Source organism: Carcharhinus amblyrhynchos, chromosome 12 (genome assembly GCF_965287045.1).
Source record: "Carcharhinus amblyrhynchos chromosome 12, sCarAmb.v2.hapA, whole genome shotgun sequence".
NCBI lineage: Eukaryota > Metazoa > Chordata > Chondrichthyes > Carcharhiniformes > Carcharhinidae > Carcharhinus > Carcharhinus amblyrhynchos.
Genome location: NC_137335.1, coordinates 45,651,994 through 45,671,391, shown reverse-complemented (window position 1 = coordinate 45,671,391; position 19,398 = coordinate 45,651,994). Strand labels below are relative to the sequence as shown.

General features: G+C 41.4%; 1 protein-coding gene across 1 annotated transcript in view; it reads right to left on the bottom strand.

The window, feature by feature from the left end:
• The window catches only part of nrxn1a (neurexin 1a), a 1,747,513-nt gene that overhangs the window by 899,276 nt on the left and 828,839 nt on the right, over nucleotides 1–19,398 (bottom strand). Inside the window, exon 9 of the mRNA XM_080200471.1 lies at nucleotides 13,032–13,470. Coding sequence (XP_080056597.1) covers nucleotides 13,032–13,470 — 439 coding nt within the window. The remainder of the gene's footprint in view (nucleotides 1–13,031; nucleotides 13,471–19,398) is intronic.

Genomic DNA, 19,398 nt, shown 5'->3' with positions numbered 1-19,398 from the left:
TGAGACAATTCACATCTCTTTAACCTGTGATAATCCCTCTCTTCACGCACATTGTTTGTACCTGTAAAAAGTTGATTACCTGTAAAGACTTGCATTCCAACAATTCTTCACATTCCAAATTGAAATTATCTTGCAACTGCGTCTTTGCCCACATATGCCATGTTTGTGAACCCACCTCCGCTCACCTGATAAAGGAGTAGCTCTCCGAAAGCTCATGATTCCAAATAAACCAGTTGGATTTTAACCTGATATTGTGAGTTTTCTTACTGTGCCCACCCTAGTCCAACACCGGCATCTCTACAAACATTTACACTGGTTGGATATTCCAGTTGAATAGACGTGCATTTAGTTTGATCAGTTTTTAACATGTGTTTCCTATGCATTAGGTTTAGGACATAGTGGGCATAGATAACTCCTGTACAAATGCACACTTACAATTGGTATATGCTCATTACTTATAATCATATCTGGAAGTTTATCTGTTTATGCAATTCTGGGCTTCGGATTACGCCATCACTTGGCATATTGGAGTCCCTCTAACTCATAAATAAACAGTTTTAAACTCTGAAATGTCTTCATTCTGGCTACTTGAACAGAACAAAAACAAGCTAAACAACATCAGTCCCACAACACTGCTACTGACTGTCCATGAAAAGGAGATGGATAGTGATATTTGAATAAACAATGCACCTGTGACTTACTTCACACATCTGTGCACTGCTGATTCGCAGTGTCCCTAGTGACAATTTGAAAGGACTTGACTGTAAAAAAAATAAATACAGTTGCGACTTAACAGCTACAGGCAATATAATATCTATGGTGGTATTTGGCTGCAGATCTGCTTGCAGCATGTGTGATTGCTTCCCTAGTGATTCAAAGGTCTTGATATTTACAGGTAAATGTGGAAGAAATCCAGTTGCAGAGGACAAAGCCAGATATCTCATGAGTTTCATAAGTCCTGATGAATTTAACCTCATTAACATGTTTTAAAATTCTGTTTCCCACCCAGCAACTGTCCCGATTTACAGACTGGCCAGCTGTTGCGTGGGAAAGTCAGTGGCAAGAAGCCAGAACCGGGAAAACCTGCAGTCTTGACTTTCAAAGAAACTTGGGACAGGCTGGGGAAAGTCACAGAGTAGCAATTGGAAGGGAAAGAGTCAAAGATCGAGGTTGGGAAGTGGGTGGGATTGATCCATTGTGTCAACGTGGAGAAGTTACCAACAACAAGATGTTTGTTTCAGTGGAGGAGCCAACTAGGGAGCACACCTGCATCCCCAAGCTATAAGCTGTGCTCCTGAAAACACACCCTGTTTGATAAGTCTTGCTCTTGCCTCCATTTAGCGACCTGGAGAAATCCAGCCAGTCAGCCAATAACAAATTAAAATGAGACACTCAATTGCAGTGTGGAAGCCTGATAAAATATTCCAATCCAATGCCCAACTTTTTACAGTTGGGCACTTGCACATTACACAACCCACTAGCATAAAAATGGATCAGGCATAATCATGATAAATAAATATGGGTTAGGATCACATTTCATGATTTAAAGTTTTTAACCAAATCCTCCTGACAATCACTGCAAACTACTCCTGTCTGACTGGATAAATGTCAGGACCAAAGTCTCTCCAGAAACAAATGGAGCTTTACATGCATATTGGCCTGAAATTCTGCTGTTGAACATAGAGGTAATTTTCTGACCTCGCCATACTTGATGCATATTGTGTTGATCCCAGAAAATAGCATGCATACCTAAAAATCAGTTTTGTGCATGGTGCCAAACTATTTGCAATTATCCTGGTCTCTTCCTAATGGTGCAAACCAGAAAGGGCCTGAGGCCGATTTGCATAATTAAAGTAGTATAATTAAATGATTCCATTTCCTGGGATCTTCTGACATTTGGGCACAGTGTGACAACAGCAAGAATCACTACTGGTCTCCACTAGCAGAGACCAGGCAAAATGACCATGCCAGAGTGAAACTGGATGCCACTGATGCCCCAAGATGGTTGGAAGCATGGATGGGTAGTGCCCATTGAGCAGGCAGCATTCACCAGACACACATGCAGTGCCCACCAGACACCCTGGCAGTGCTCACCGGGCACCTCATCAGTATCCACCAGACACCCTGGCAGTGGCAGTTGTGGATGAAGGGAATCATGATTTTTTTTTTGGGGGGGGGGGGGGCGGTGGGTGCATGTCAGGTGTCAGGCCAAGGGACCCACCGGGAGGGCCCGAGTGCACTGATGCTGGAGACCAATGTTGGGAATGGGTGGGGGAATATATTAGCGATGGGGAGAGGAAGGGGGTTCCCGATCTCCATAGGGGATGGAGGAGGGTCTCCCAATGTATTACGAGGTCATTGCACCCTTGCAAAATCGCTTTTGAGTTGGGCTCACTAACGAGTTTAGTTCCTGCTGCCCCCCCCGCCACTCCCACCATGCCCACTACTGATGCACACCTCGCTGTTCTTCAAAAAAGAGAGAGTGTGGGACAATTACAGTGAGGAGCATGCCTGATGAACAGATGTGGAATATTCTGGTTTCCTCACCCTTATGGCATTTATGGGGTGATCTTTCTGAAAAAAATTCAAATGTCCCCAAAGTCTGAAAACTGAAATGCTCCACACTTTGGGGAGTTTGGCACTGCAATCTTCCCACACTCCTGTTTTTCTTACAGCTGGGAGATTAACGTTGGTAAGTAGGGCAGATCCTAAGCATGCCAGGGAAGCTGACTGCAGACTGTTGAGGGTGCCATTGTGCAGGGCATCCTAATCTTTTAGTGAACTGGGAGATCACCTGTCACCCTCGCTATGGACATACCTGCATCCTCACCACTGGTACATGTTCTACCTCCAGACTAACATGGGTTACCAGCATCAGGACCATCCCGCTGTCCCCAGCAGACCCTGTACACTCCCCACACCCATGCTGACCATCCCCCCTCTACGTCCACCCCTGCTGATCATCCCCAGCAACCCCCCATGCATAGTCCCTCCTATGTAGCATCCCCCCTGCCATCGCCCCTCCTGTTGCATAGCCCTCCTGCATAAGCCTGGTAGAAAAGGTTAAGGCGCATGGGATACGGGGTCAGGTAGCTAGGTGGATTGAGTACTGGCTGGGCAATAGGAGACAGAGGGTAGTTGTGGAGGGGACTTTGTCCAGCTGGAGGCCAGTGACCAGTGGTGTGCCGCAGGGCTCGGTACTGGGACCTCCTCTTTGTAGTCTACATAAATGACTTGGAAGAGAGCGTAGGTGGTGTGATCAGCAAGTTTGCTGATGACACCAAGATGGCAGGGTTGGCAGGTACTGAAGTGGATTGTCAGGTGATACAACAGGATATAGATAGGTTGGTGCATTGGGCAGATAGGTGGCAGATGGAATTTAATCCTGACAAATGCGAGGTGATGCATTTTGGAAGGAATAATGTAGAGACGAGCTATGTGATTAAAGGTAGACAAATTAGGAGTATAGAAACACAGAGGGACCTGGGAGTGCAGGTTCACAAATCCATGAAGGTTGTGACACAAGTGGAGAATGTTGTCAGGAAGGCTTATGGAATGCTAGCCTTTATAGGAAGAGGGATAGAGTTTAAAAGCTGCCGTCTGATGCTTCAGTTGTATAGAACGTTGGTTAGACCGCATTTGGAGTACTGCGTCCAGTTCTGGTCACCTTACTACCGGAAGGACGTGGAGGCTCTGGAAAGGGTGCAGAGGAGGTTTACCAGGATGTTGCCTGGCATGGAGGGGTTGGGTTACGAGGAAAGGTTGGAGAAACTGGGACTGTTCTCTTTGGAAAGACGGAGATTGAGGGGTGACATGATAGAGGTATATAAGATACTGAAGGGAATAGACAGGGTCAATAGTGAGAGACTGCTCCCTAGATTGGTTACGAATACAAGAGGACATGATTTAAGGGTGAGGGGGCAGAGGTATAATTTGGATATGAGAGGAAGGTTCTTTACGCAGAGAGTAATGGGGGTATGGAACGCGCTACCGAGTGGGGTGGTGGAGGCGGGAACGTTGGACTCGTTTAAGGTTCAGTTAGATAGGCACATGAGTGAAACGAGGATGGAGGGTTATGGTAGGGGTTATTGAATAAGGGTTAGAACCTCGGGAGACACCGGAAAGGCAGGCTTGTGATTAACGTTTTTGTCTTTTCACTCCGCAGGTGGAGGTCCACCTCGTTGTCAAACAAGGGGCATGCACACGGTGGGTCGTGCGTGGGCTGCTCCTGGAGGTTCCGGGAGTGGCCTAGTACTTTGTGTCGGTGTGTGTGCTTGATCCTGGACCGGTAGACGGGCGCCGCAACAGCTCGGTGACTAGCACTGCTAGCTGTGCAGATACATGGATTTGGGCCTGTGTCTGTGGGAGTTTGTGCATTCTCCCTGTGGTTGCGTGGGTTTCCTCCGGGCGCTCCGGTTTCCTCCCACACCCCAAAGATGTGCTCTTAGGCTGATTGGTTTTACCAAATTGACACTATTCTCCCCTGAATCTGGCTAAGTCAGGGGTTCTATTTGTAGATACGCAGGGTAGAATAGGTGTAGGGTGATGCGGCGGCGCGGGCTTGTTGGGCTGAAGGGCCTGTTTCCCGTGCTGGGTTGTTCTTTGTTCTTTGTAAGCCCCTCATCTTTGTGCATGCACCTCTCCTGTATTAGCTCCTCCTCCACTGATACCACCCACAATTAAGGCCCATACTCTTGGCACTGTCTTTGGCACATTTATGGTGCCCAGATATTACCAGGGTGACAGGTGGGCTCTGTCAGGATGCGACTGCCCAATGGGCACTACCCAGCCATGCCCCCCAACCCCAGGGTCTTCAGTGGCCTCCAATGACCCCTATGTGTACATGGCTATAGACCTCTGCAGGTGGAAACCAACAGTGATTCTCGCTAGCATGATGTCATGCCAATGAGGGGGAGGATTCCAGGAAGCCACAAAAGGCCATAACAGACACCAGAGGCAATATTTACCACAGTGGTCTCTCATGTCATGGCAGTGACATTGCTCTTTTTTTTTGGCGAACTGTTTTTAAATGTTCCTGACAAGAAACTATAACCTCAACCTGAAGGCACAACATTTGTCAGTTAACTCAGATTACTTCTGTAATTAATTTATGAATGTAAAATAGCAACATATTATTGTTACAATGTATAAGAACATTTTGGACATTTAAATCACAAATGGAAAACTGATTTTCCAAATCTCCAGATAGCTTAAAATCACCGGAAAAATTGAAGTCTCATAAAGGAGGTATGACAATATATGCAACTGAATCGCCAATCCATTCTCTTATTAAATGAGACCCTGTGCTGGAAGTCATGGAACAAAAATATGGCAAAAACCAGTCGATATTAAAATTGCACATGGGGACTAGCCAAATGGATTCAATTCCATTTCCCAACAGACCCATTCTATAATGGGAGAAATGTCCGCACTGACCAAAAATTCTACTCCAATGACTTTAATGCATTCAACTGGGGAAACTCTCTCAAACTATATCTAGTTCTGGACATGAATATTAAATCACAAACTATGTGTAAAAACCTACCTCGGGAAATAGCAAAGTTTTGTTTCCAGGATACAAAATTATAAAATTGCATCTTAAAGTATTTGACAAATTACTATCCACAGAATCATAATATTGTTATGCTTTTTCACTCTTTTAAAATAGTATTTTCTTCCCCTTGCTTAGTCTCCAGCACAGTGCACTATGGCCCAATCCACCCACCTCCAAGTTTCTGCCAATGCAGCACAGGAACCACTTGCTGAAAGTTGTGAGATAACACCCCCTGGGAACTACCCCAAAAGAACTCCCCCCTTGGGAACTACAGTCCTTTGAGAAGGAAACAAGCCGCCACATGATTTCCCCCCGCTCCCCCCAACCCCCATGACATTCCTAAATCTGTGAATTTACCACAGTGATAATTATGAGCACAAGTTTGTTGGAAATTCAAGTCAATGATAGCCATTCTAATAATACTGAAGCTTTGTCCAAAATATGCAACCTAATTACTAGACATTTCTTTCATAGGTTACATCCATTATTACAACATTTGCACTAAATAAGTTTTTCGTTTTTGAAGTAGTTTCTTGTCCCTTAAAATTAAAACTGAATCGGCATTACATGGTTCAATTTGTGACTGAAATTCCCCCAAAGCATTTTACACAGTGCGTTATTTTTATCCAGAAATAAACAGCAAAAGAATTTGAGGTAATGGACTGTAATGGACTGTCGTGCCTTCAGGTTGGAATGATTACAACCTTGACGTGACATTTGAAAGGATAGTTCAAAAAATATGGGCTTATTTGTATGAATGAAACAATATTAAAGGTCACCACTTAAAATTCTTAGAGAAGGACCTAAGTACTAAAGTTTTAAAAATTAATTGTGCCCAGAAGATTTGTACCTGATTATAAATAATGTTAACTCTCCTCAAAATTGTCAACATTTATGAAGATTCATTCTCAGTAATCAATGCTATGCACAAGCGTCACAGTGTTCCTTAAAGCACAAAGAAAAATAATTCTCCAGGAGATGGTTTTATGTGATAGCACTACGAGTTGTCTTAGAGAATTGACTACGTATTCCATCAGTTGGTCTGGTTCTTAACTGAATAGGTAGGAACACTAGACTTATACTATGAAATGATAAAATTATACACCATTTTCAGACATGATTTCAAATATGCTCACTGAAAATTTTATGTTATGTGAGAAATCTTTCGCAGTGCCCCTGGAAAAAATGTTCTGCATGTAGATAATAAAAGGAAAATAGAGCAGATTCATATTAAGTACCTAGATATACTCTTGACAGAAGCAATGTCAATGGTTATGAATATAGCCAAATATTTATATAAATACCAAATGAAATATGGAAGATCACTGAACAAGTAGATTGCTAAAGCATAAAATGTAAGTATGACACATGCCATAAAAAGACCAGAAATATTTTTGTCAGGTTTCTTGTAGCAGTTTTAATATGTCAATTAAAAACTAATTTTGTTAATTATAACTAAATGTATTTTTATGTTACATTTTCTTTAGTGATCCTTAGGGCATCAGTAACTGCTTTAGCCATCTCTGAAATATGTGAACTGGTCCTTGAAAATTTTGATGACCGTGAAGTACAGCTCTGGGTATGCATGCAGCATGCTTTGAATAGCATCAGATGGCATTCCAACTAATGAAGATCCCCGAGGTGAACTCCTCTACATTCTTGTGGGACCAAGATAACAGGAATGTTGTTCTGATCCTGTCCACTCCTCTGTAAGTCACCATCCCTCAACATCTCAAGGGAAAACTTTGCACTGGCCTGAAATAGTTATAAGGAGACATGGTGTATTATTCCCTGCTGGCCTGATGGAAATTAATTTCCAAAACAGACTGGGTCCTCCAGTGGAATGACTGGATGGTTTGTCAGTACATTCTGCTGACAGTCACCCAGATACCACCTTTGCGGGGGGTTGGTGGGTGGGTGCAAGAGTGGGCAATTGTGATGTCAAGGCAGAGACTGAGAGTGGGAAGGATGATGGGGAGGGAGGTCCAGAGGGGTGCCTAAAATAGAAAGGGGCCTCTGATGGATGCACTCTAATCCCACATCTCCCCGAGCCCTGAACCTGTTCATTCCTGGACTTCTCCCACATGAAGTAAATCCTCCCGCCAGCCTTAAAATTGAGGCTGGGTGGAAAACAGCCCTTAAGTGGCCAGTAATGGGACCAGAGATGGGTCTGAGGCCTTAATCGCACCAGTGTGAAATCATTGAGAGGTTGGGGCAGGCAGAAACCCAGGGGGTATCTTGTTCCTTCAATTTTACACTTTCCCCCAGCTTTAAAGTCTGCTAGCGTGGGAATGTGAAATTCAAGTCTATGTTTTTGTGGGAAGGAAGAAAAAGATATCCTAAAAAAACCTTTTTAAAAATATAAACATTACTGAGGCTGAGGGTGGAAGTTGGGGCGTGCAGGCACATGGAGGAGAAATGAACAATATCTACTAAGCATGATAGACCATGTTTTGTCATAAACCATACCATTCTGCTCTGTCTTTGACTGACAAGTTACATTGAGCTTCTAATCCTGACCTTTCAAATAAAGTTGGCAGCTAGATTTGAACCATTTTCTGATGAGAGAGGATAGAATCAGATGGTGAACTGAACTGGCTGCTCTTGTTCAGTTCCTGCCATCTGTTTCTGAAGTAACAGTGATAAAGACCTCCAAACTCCCACTGGGAGTTGCATGGTATCATGCAAATCGAGATGGTGGAAGATAAAATGACAAATGTGGAAGAGTAATTAACAACTACAACCAAATTATGTTTTCAGCATTAATTACTGGCATTCAAAAGTAAACTTTTGCAGTTCTTGTTTTAACACATAGACAACAGTATTTTTCCATGCAGGTTTTCCAAAAATATGATTTACCTGCAATTCAGCTCTAATTCCATTTTTTGCAATATGATGCAAAACGGTTTAAAGAGGTGACATTGTCCTCTGAACCTATGATTTGCCTCTAAGAACTTTCCTAAACTGGTTCAGCCAGACTTTTTAAAGCCAGAGACTTGACTATGAGTGCTAGCTGATTCAAATCCCCATCCCAAACTTGCAAACCTCCAAACTTCCAGTAAGAGCCCCGGATATGATTATAAGCAGGAACCTCTTCAACCAGAAGTCTGGTAGAAATCAACTGATCAAGCACAGCCAGAGATAAAGTATGGAACTTTGTTGGTCTATGTAGCTTGACAATTCAATGCAATTAACTCATTCAACCAAGAGAACGCACTCTAATTTGCTCTTCAGAATGTCTTTGTTAAAACTTTTCTTATACTGATCACACTGCTGATAGATTTGGGGAAGTTTCCAGAAGGGACAATTTAACCCTCAGGTGTGAGGGAAAACGAATCAACAGGTGTAACCAAAAATGCAAGACTGTTGAATGGTAATCATATTGAATATTGGCATGGACCTTCCAAAGAGAGGCAATCAGCTTCATTCAACAATTCCCCTAACTCACCACTGTTTCCCAGTTCTTCTGGGACCTTCCAAGCTGAGCTTTTCAAAAAATGCAAAATACAGTCTCCTTCAGAGAAGCAGAGTTGAGTTGGGGTGGGCAAGGAGACAGGATACACTCCCTTTCGCTGTCAACTGTGGCAAATGATAAATTTAAATGTTCAGTTTGAATGGTTGAAGGGGATAATCGAGTGGGCAGAGGCGAAATAGCGTGGTTGGGTGTCAGCATGAGAGACTGGGTGATCATGTGTGCTGCTATCAAGATGTTAGCTACATGCGAAACTACAATTCCCATGTAGTTTCATGTGTCAGGAATTCCACACTGTCCCAACACACATCTCAGGGGGATGTCTGGTCCCCAATGATCCAGAAACTGAAAGATTTGGGCCAATACTTCTGCTTCTTTATATGGTGTAGTAACTACTTCAATTAGTTCACTTAATTATATCATTAATTGTGAATCACTGCCAGGTCCATCTGTACTGACTAAGTAGACACATTTGTGCACTTCAGTAAGGCTACTAGATACCAAGAGCATGACTCTCTTCAAATAAGAACTTGGCTGAAATGAGCTAATTCTGATTCCTATCAGTCAAGCAGAAATATCCAAAAATTGAACTGATTAAAGACATGTTAAAGTTGAAAGATTCCTTGATTGATTAAAATTAAGATAGAGCACTGATTGTGACACCATCTTAAATTGGATCTCAGATGCTTAACTTGCTTTTAGTTTGTTTTATTGTCCTGTGAATAAAATCCAAGAAAATAAGGATATTTTTCACATTGCAAGCCATGGAGAACATAAATCACAAAAACAGAAACCATGTAACTACTTTCATTCAGCCAACACAAATCATAATCACAGAATCATTAGGAGAGCAATTGTGTCTGCACCAGCTCTCCAAAGGAGCATTCTGGCTTAGTGCAATTCCTCTGCCTTTTCTCTGCATCCCTGCACTTTGTTTCTATTCAGCTAATCATCTAATGTCTTCTTGAATGTCTCAGTTGAATCTGCCCTCACCATACTTCCTGGCAGTGTTTTGCAGGCCCAAACTACTCCTGTGAAAAAGTTTTTGCACACATCACATTTGCTTCTTTTGTGTGAAAAACCTGTGATCTCTCATTCTTGATTCTTAGTGGGTTCACTTTCTCCCCATCTACTTTATCCTGCCCCTCATGATTTTGAGCTCTCTACAGGCATGGTGGCACAGTGGTTAGCACTGCTGCTTCACAGCACCAGGGACCAAGGTTTGATTCTGGCCTCAGGTCACTGTCTGTGTGGAGTTTCCACATTCTCCCCATGTCTGCATGGGTTTCCTCCCACAGTCCAAAGGTGTGCAGGATAGGTGGATTGGTCATGATAAGTTGCCCCATAGTGTCAAAGGGATTAGGAGGGTAAATATGTGGAATTACGGGATAGAGCCTGGGTGGGATTGTTGTCAGTGTAGACTCGATGGGCTAAATGGCCTCCTTTTGCACGGTAGGGATTCTATGATTCTAAATCTCCACTTAGCTTTATTCTTTCCAATTAGAGCAGTCCAACCTTTCCCAGCTTTCCTCATTAAAATTTCTCACCCTGTAAATCTCTTCTGCCCTCTCTTCAATGCATTCATATCTTTCTGGTAGTATGGCACCCAGAACTGTACACAATATTCAACCTGAGGTCTAACTAGTATCTCTTATAAGTTCAGCATAACGTCCTCACTTTTGTAATTGAAGCTTCCATTAATAAAGCCCAAAATACTGTATGCTTTATTGACTGATCTCTCCACCTGTCCTGACATCGTCATTGATCTATACACATATATATTCAGGTCCCTCTACTCCTTACCCCTTATTTTTATATTGTCTCTCCATGTTCATCCTACCAAAATCCATCACCTGACACTTCATTTGCATTGACCTTCATCTGTTACCTATCTGCCCACTCCACCAATTTGTCTATGTCCTTTTGAAGTTCTACATTGTTCATTTCACAGTTTCCAAGTTCTGTGTCATCTTCAAACTTTGAAATTGTTCCCTGCACACCACGATCTAAATCATGAATACATCAAGAAAAGCAAGGGTCCCAATACCGACTCTTGGGGAACTCTACTACAAACCTTCCTTCAGCCTGAAATATATCTACTGACCATTACTCTCTGCTTCCAATTTTGTATCCACATTGCTACTATCCCTTTTATTCCATGAGCTGTAATTTTTCTTACAAGACTGTTGTGCGGCGCTGTAACAAATGTCTTCTGAAAATCCATGTACACCACATCAACAGCCTTATGCTTTCAGTTACCTCCTCAAAATCTCCAGCAAGTTAGTTAAACATGACTTCACCTTTAGAAATCCATGCTGGCTCTTCCTAATTAACCCTTTTTTTCCCAAGTAACTACCAGTTTTATCTTAGTGAATTGTCTCTAAAATGTTGCCCACTACTGATGATAAATTAACTGGCTTGTAACTGTTGAGACCATCCTGATAGGTTTTTTTGAGCGCGGACATAACATTTGCAATTCTCCTGTCCTCTGGTACCTCTACTGAGTCTGAAAACCAGAAGATTATGGCTAGCACCCCTGTGAGTTCCATTCTCACTCCCTTCAATATTTTTGGATGCATCTTATCTGGTCTGAGTGCCTTGTCAACTTACAGTACCAACAGTCTATTCAATATTTCCTCCTTATCAATTTTGAACCCTCTTGAACAGAATTTTCTCAACTGCTCCCATGACCTGGGTAGCATCTACTTCCTTGATAAAGATGAATGCAATAACTTTGGCTATTTTCTAGAACTCTGAGTGTAATTCCACAGAAATGAAATCCTGGTGATTACCTCAGAATCTCAACAACCATTAGTTCCAGTACGTAAAAGTAAAAGTATGTATGGATCAGTGATACATTATCTCCGTTACATGGAACTGAAGGGTCTCAATACCACTATGGGTAAGTACATCTCCAGGAGTCTGGCATGGGCGATTTGGAAATGAACATTCGAAACACCAGCCATAACCATTTATGGGATATTTTGTATGATTTGCTTCAGTTCAAGGACTTAATTTTAAGGTATTTCTGCTTGTCTAACTGACTATGCAAAGCTTTAAAGCTAACTTGACCACATTTTAGACTCAGCAGGCATTCTGGGATTAGCATAGAAATTGACTGCATTCTTTCAAAATATAATGTAAGCAGAAAAGGCTTTTTTCATAAGCACAGTTTTTCATAAATAAGGTTGTCATGGTCACAGCTATCAATTGTTAATGCAGCTGGACACAGCTTGTATCTAGTGATTTCATAACACAGATAAGAATTCATACATTGTAAGTAACAGTAATCTGTTTAATTCAGTTGAGTTCTGTACAATTCAAGATCAAGTCTGTATTGGGACCAGCTTTCTGCTGCTCTCTCCCCAGTAAGTCTTTTCCGTTTTCTGTCATATTAATTTTAAATGATGGTCAATAAGAGTGTCAACTTCAGACCAGTTTTGCCTACGTCTATTCTAAGAAGAGAACAGACCGTACACCACCTAAAAGCCCACCCTCCAGCATGCCAGGAACTGCCCACAGTTGAACACAACTTCAAACATTTTCATTGACCACCACTTCAGGTCATATCCAATGTGATCTCCACTGCCACTGTTCTGACAACACTGCTTTTCTTGCTTTTGGTTGTCCCGTCATTGTTCTATAAAAAGTTGCATATCTTAGGTTGGGATCATGGGAGTTCCTAGGCTTGGAAATCCCCCAGCCTCCTGTGGCCTTACTCGGGGTGGCACAAGGTCTTAGAACCATAGAATCCTAATAATGCAGAAGGAGGCCATTCGGCTCATTGAATATGCACTGATTCTGTGAAATAGCATCTTACCCAGGCCCATCCATGTTACCTATCTCCACAAACCCTGCCTACAAATCAGGAATGAGGAAAGCAACAGGAAATCCTCAAGAAACATTGAGACTAAGAAGTGACATGATCGCATGCTGCTCTTCTTCCTCACATCTGCTGGATTTATAGCTTTTTAAAAATTGATTGATAAGGTTAAAATGCCTCACCTGATCGTCCATCTCTTTGAAAGTCCACATGATACCAGTCTCCATCATTCACCTTCTTTTGAGTAGCTTTTGTTTTAATAGCACCAGATCCCATGTCGAGTAGAAGGTACAAGTGTCCATCAAGCATTTCAATTGCAAAGAAATCAACTTTTACTATTCGGGGATTTTTGGCATCTTTTTGGTGTCGTGGTTTGCCATGACTAAAAAGAATCAATCCATTTGGTTCAGTGGTGCGGAAGTCAAATGAAATGGAGCCTGTCTTTTTCGCATTCCACTTTGGTAGTGAGATAAAGGATTCGGGGGTTTCAAATGTGATTGGATCTAGTGTTGCGACATTCTCACATTTGAAGGCCACCATTCCATGAATCTTCATCTTGCGATCTCCTTGTTTTGCGAGTCGTGATAATTCCAACCGAACATCATTGTTTTTATAAACAACCTACAAGTGAAATAATAATGTTAATGATTGAATTATTCAGGAAGTTAGCTTGAAGCAACATTACATTTGCTGAAGACAGAATGGCTCCAGTTAACAATGATTAATGAAACGATGCACTGAAAGAGGAAAGTACAGTGTAGTCATTATCAAGAAATTCTAAGATCAACGGAAGTATAATAAATTCAATGATGTCCCATCTTGGCTGTTTTGCAATGACCAGCTTCAGAGAAGATAACTTTATTTTCATATGAAAAGAAACATCACCAAAATTAGAATGTCATTTTTACTTTTAAAAGAAACAAAAGAATGAAAAGTACAGCAGAAAATTAACACATGAGAAAGAGATGGAAATAATGTTTTGGTGCAATCTTTCATCAAAACTCTGCAGTTCTGAAGCAAGTTCTGCTGATGGGCTCAGTTGAAACATAAACCCATCTTTTCATTTCAAGTGATTATTGATTTAGTCCATATTTCCAACATTTTGCTACATTTTATTTTTATTTTATTGTGTACTGCACTGAGACAGGAATCACGTGAGACTCAACTGCAAGCAACCATGTCATACACTTTATGTATACTTCCCCAGCAGAGAGGTTAGGATAACCAAATGTTCACTTCTTACAACACAATATGCACCCTTTTCACTTTATAAAACTTATACTTATGTTCAGTAGTACATGTGTACAGAATGTAACATGGTACAGGTACATAATTTCTGAGAGGACGATATGACTAAACTACTTTCAACAAGACCTGAAATTTAATAAGTTATGACGAGTTATAACATTTTTAAGTTATGAATAGAGGTTGGAAAGGCTTGGGTTGTTTTCACTGCAGCTGAGAAGACTGATGGGCAACCTGATAGAGGTATTCAAGATTATGAGAGGCATGGATGGTACGGATATGGAGCAGCTGTTCGCCTTAATTGAAGAGTCAGTCACAAGGAGACATAGGTTTAAGGTGAGGTGCAGGATGTTTAGTGGAGTAAGACAAAAATTTTCTTTACCCAGAAAATGGTGATGGTCTGGAATGCACTGCCTGAGAGTGTGGTAAAGGTGATTTGCCTCACACCCTTTAAAAAGTACTTGGATGAGCACTTGATATTACAACATTCAAGGCTATGGCCAAGTGCTGTAAATGAGATTTGGTGGGAGGTCAGCTGCATCTCATGTATCTATGCAGACTCAATGGGTCGAAGAGCCTCTTCTGCATTGTATGATTCTATGATTCTAAGTTAGGTTGAATATTTGTTTTTGTAATCACAACAAAAATACATAAATGAACAATACTAATGAAATAATTTGATTTATCATCAAATAAATAAAGACCAGCTTAATACATAATAGGACCATTCAAAAATCTGATGACAGCAGGGAAACAGCTGTTCTTAAATCTACTGATACATTTTCAGGCTTTGTATCTTTTAATGTAAATGTCAAAAAAAAATTTGAACATCAGTATTTATATCACCTTTTGACAGGCAATGATAAAAAGAGTGTTTCTTCCTCCATTCTTCCAACATACATATCTTCACTTATCCCATCCGGCTATTTTCTATTTCCGTTTGAAAATCTTCTTCCATTTCCAATTCATTAGCTAGATTCCATCTCTCAACATCTCTGGTTGTGTCAATCCTGAACATTAATTTTGACTGCCAGTTCCACATTATGGGGCTGTGCCATTGACTGATTATTTGTAATTTAAAACAAAACAGTCTGAATCTTTGGTCTCAAAGCTGGTACAGAGAGCTGGGAAATCTCCCACTCACCACACCTGCCTCAGGAAAAAGTGTCCCGAGTGGCAGGATTTTCATCCCAGGGAGCGGCTATAAGATGTTGTTGGACCCATCACCCCAAATGCAGATCTCAGAAGACCACAGGGGCCATCAAGTGCCAAGGCAAACTGATTAAAAAGCCTGTCCTGGTTTTCTGGGTCTTAATCCCAGTTGATTTCTTAAACATTACACCCTCTAGGCCTTAACACTCGCCTCCTCCAACCAGCTTAAAAGTTAAAGTTTATTTATTAGTCACAAGTAGGCTTACATTAACGCTGCAATGAAGTTACTGTGAAAATCTCTTAGTCACCACACTCCAGCGCCTGTTCAGGTAACTGAGGGGACATTTAGCATGGACAATGCATCTAACAAGCACGTCTTCAGGACTATGGGAGGAAACCAGAGCACCCAGAGGAAACCCACGCAGACACACGGAGAACATGCAGACTCCACATAGACAATGACCCAAGCCAGGGATTGAACCCGGGTCCATGGTGCTGTGAGGCCACAGTGCTAACCACTGTGCCACTGTAACCTTCTATGTCCATATATGCCAGTTCACACCTCATCCACTGCATTGTCCCTTATATCCCCATGCCAACCTACTACAAACCCACCTACCCCATAATCCCTTACAATCCTAATTACAATTTAGTGACAATTTATGTCAAATCATGCCCCAACACACTGTCAAGGCCCTTTATAGATCCAATGCCAAGTTAGTGCCAACTGATGTTCCTACTCATGATCCTTTGCCCTGACACCCTTAGTGGATACTTGCTAAGTTGGCACAATGTGCAGATGTCAGGAACCATGCGAAAATGAAATAAGGTAAATTATAATAACCTAATACAGATTTCATTGTATGTAAAGTTCTCTGATCAGGATGCAATGGGCTGAATCATATGGATAGAGGATGCCAAACTTCTTCCGGGAAGCCATATCAGGGTAATATAATGAGGGCCAATGGGACCCTGCAATTGGCAAAGGGCAGACCCAAAGACTGACCCTTCTCTTTGTTTGTCATCTTTAAACAGTTAAGTTAAAAAAACAATCAGGCTGCCCGCTCCCACCTGCTTTCACATGTCACATATTATATGGCATGGTCAGCATATTACCAGGGTTAATTGGCTCAATAACAAGTTAAATTCAATTAACACTTGGTCATTCATTTAGATATGGGGAGTGGGCTGCCTGGTTTTGATGCATCCCCCTCTCCCCATTATTGGGATGAGCTCAGAAGTGGGATGGGCATCTACGTTCCATCTATCTACGGGCATGTCCTATGTTACATCTACTCCCATGGGAAATATTCAGTTTATTTTTATATTAGTTACAAGTTTGCTTACATTAACATTACAATGAAGTTACTGTGAAAATCGGCATCTGCGTGGATACATGGAGGGAGAATTTAGCATGGCCAATGCACCTAACCAGCCCCAGTGTGAGGAAATCGGAGCACCCGGAGGAAACCCACAAGCACTAGGAGAATGTGCAGACTCCCTTCAGATAGTTATCCAAGCTGGAAATCAAACCCAGGTCCCTGGCACTGTAAGGCAACAGTGCAACAATTGTGCTGCCCTAATAGTTCCAAAGAGAAAACTAAAATTCAGCCCCTGTGATTTTGGCCTTTGTTTTTTGTTTTCAGCCTTGATACACAGTTCAGCTTGCTATCTGACCTAGTATCCAAGTATGTTTCTTCCATATCTACAGGAGATCCAAAGGTCAGGAATCTGGAGAAGAGCAGTGAGTGAGTGAGGACACAGCCCTGTTTTACTCCATTTTCTATTTCAATCCGTGTGTAACTGTCACAAGGGGAGCCATCAAACTAAACAATGCAGTGTGTTTTGTCATCACAGAGGTGGATGACAGTGAGTAACATTGGTGATTCAGTAATTTTTCCCAAAACCTTGTGAAGGCTTGCTCAGATGACAGTAACAAATGCTGTAATGAAATCCATGAAAGTAAGATAAAAAGGTGCATTCTGTTCACTACATTTCTCTTGTACTAGCATATGGAGAATATCATGTCCACAATAGCTCTGTCATGATGGAAACCACACTTTGCATCCAGGTATACTAGGCCTGCCAGTAGGTGGAATGTTCTCAATGTGACCTGAACAAAGGGCTCCCCAGTGACATTAAGGAATGAGATGTTCTTGTATTTGTTGCAGTCACCTTTAGATAATTTTTGCATCAAGCATTTCCTGTACAATGTAGCAAACTTTGGGCGAAGGTCATAAAGAGATTAGCTAACGCTGCATCTCTGAAACCATGCCTCGGCTGTGCAGCAACCAAGTGAAGTAACTTTTCAGCTTGGGAGCTGGGATACGAGGACTGTGTGTCCTGGAATAAGGACGCACATTCCACAGCATGTATATGTAAGACAGCTCTGATTGGCCATGAGCTACATAAGTTTGGTGTTGATATTGACATTCTACAAAAAAAACAGATTAGTTGATGCAGGCTCCATTTATAAGGCTAATTGTGCCTTCTATTGATATGGAACCATGCTGAAGACTATCATGGGGTTTAGGCTTTGCAGTGAGCAATCAACTGACAATCAATTCAGTCGTCAATTGCCATCTCAGTGCTTCATTTTCCTGTGGCTATCATAGAGGTACAGTCATCATATGCAACTAAGCAAAACATCTGTATGCCAGCTTCTCAGACAGGGAACATTTCTATAACTGCTTATGTGAGATTACGATGTGGGTATGCCGGCGTTGGACTGGCATAAACACAGTAAAAAGTCTGACAACACCAGGTTTTAGTCCAACCGATATTATCAAATAAATCGGTTGGACTAAAACCTATGTGAGATTACACCATATCTAACTCTTGTGGTGAGGGATTGTACACCAAAACCAAATGTTTCTTGGGATAAGAGTGGTAAAAACAGCATCACAAGTCAGTATTTTCTTTACTTTTTAAATGTTTTCTGACATTCCACAGACCACTCCCAAGCTGTTCCATCTTTGGCAGTTGATACAGTAGAGTGAATATGTTACGTAGGTTAAGGACCAACATAAAATGTATACAATTCCTATGAATGTTCTAAACTTTCCCTTGTTCTCTGGTTTATTTGCTTTCAAAATCCCCTCAACATTCTCTTGTGTTAAATGGATATCTTCACCTTCTATTTTAGTGTCTCAGGGATGTTACACTTTTAAATTTATACCATGGAGCAACACTTGTGCTTCATTGCTTTGATGCTATAATCTTGAGGTTGATCTTGGACTTTGTTTAACATTAAAATGTATTGTTTTTTCTGTCTTACTGGTAATTAAAATGTCATTTAAGAATTAAAACACTCCTTTCATCCCACTCAGCACCTGATCTGTTATGTTCTGGAACACTGCAAGAGTAATAGTTGGCCCAAATGGTAATATTTCCTGCTGTTACAATCGCTTATGTGTCTGAAGTGAAAGCAATTCCTTGACCTTGTCAGTTAATTCTAATTGAATTCTAATCTTTCCATTGGCTAAATTAAAAAACAAATCATCACTGTTTGGAATGTGTGTCATTCTCGATCACCTTATTTATTGTTTGCTTAGTTGCTCCACAAATACAAACAGAACCATCAGTTTTTTAAATTACCACAATGGGTGTAGCCCATTCACTTTCTCAATTGGCCCTTTTCTTCCTAATCTATTCAATTCATTATTTACTGCTTTGACTGTCCTCAAACCACTGTTTAAGTCTTGAAAAATGTTCACTAATCCTTGTCCTTTATTTTGACTTTGGTCTTTCAAGGCCTAATTTTATCATTTGGTCCTCCTCACTCAAAGACCACACAACAAATTACAAGGAAGTCACTTTCCTGACCCAGCAGGATAGATTCATCAACTTTCAGTAGAATGTAGGCCGGTGTAGCCAAGTTCATAATCTCAGAGTTAGAAGTTCAAATGTTGCTTCTGTCATGGCAACCACCAAATATCTAGATGCCCCATTTCCAGTCAAAGTGGGAAAATCAATCATATCTGGATGGTAGGCTCGAATAGAGATAACTGCAAAGCTCCATCTGTAGCCATACACTGGTTAAGGCTATGGTAGTACTACAGTTAGTTCAGATGTGTGGAAATCCTTGAATATGTTTACTTTGTACTCTATTAACATTTTCTCAAAGTCATATGCACTCATACTGACCCTACT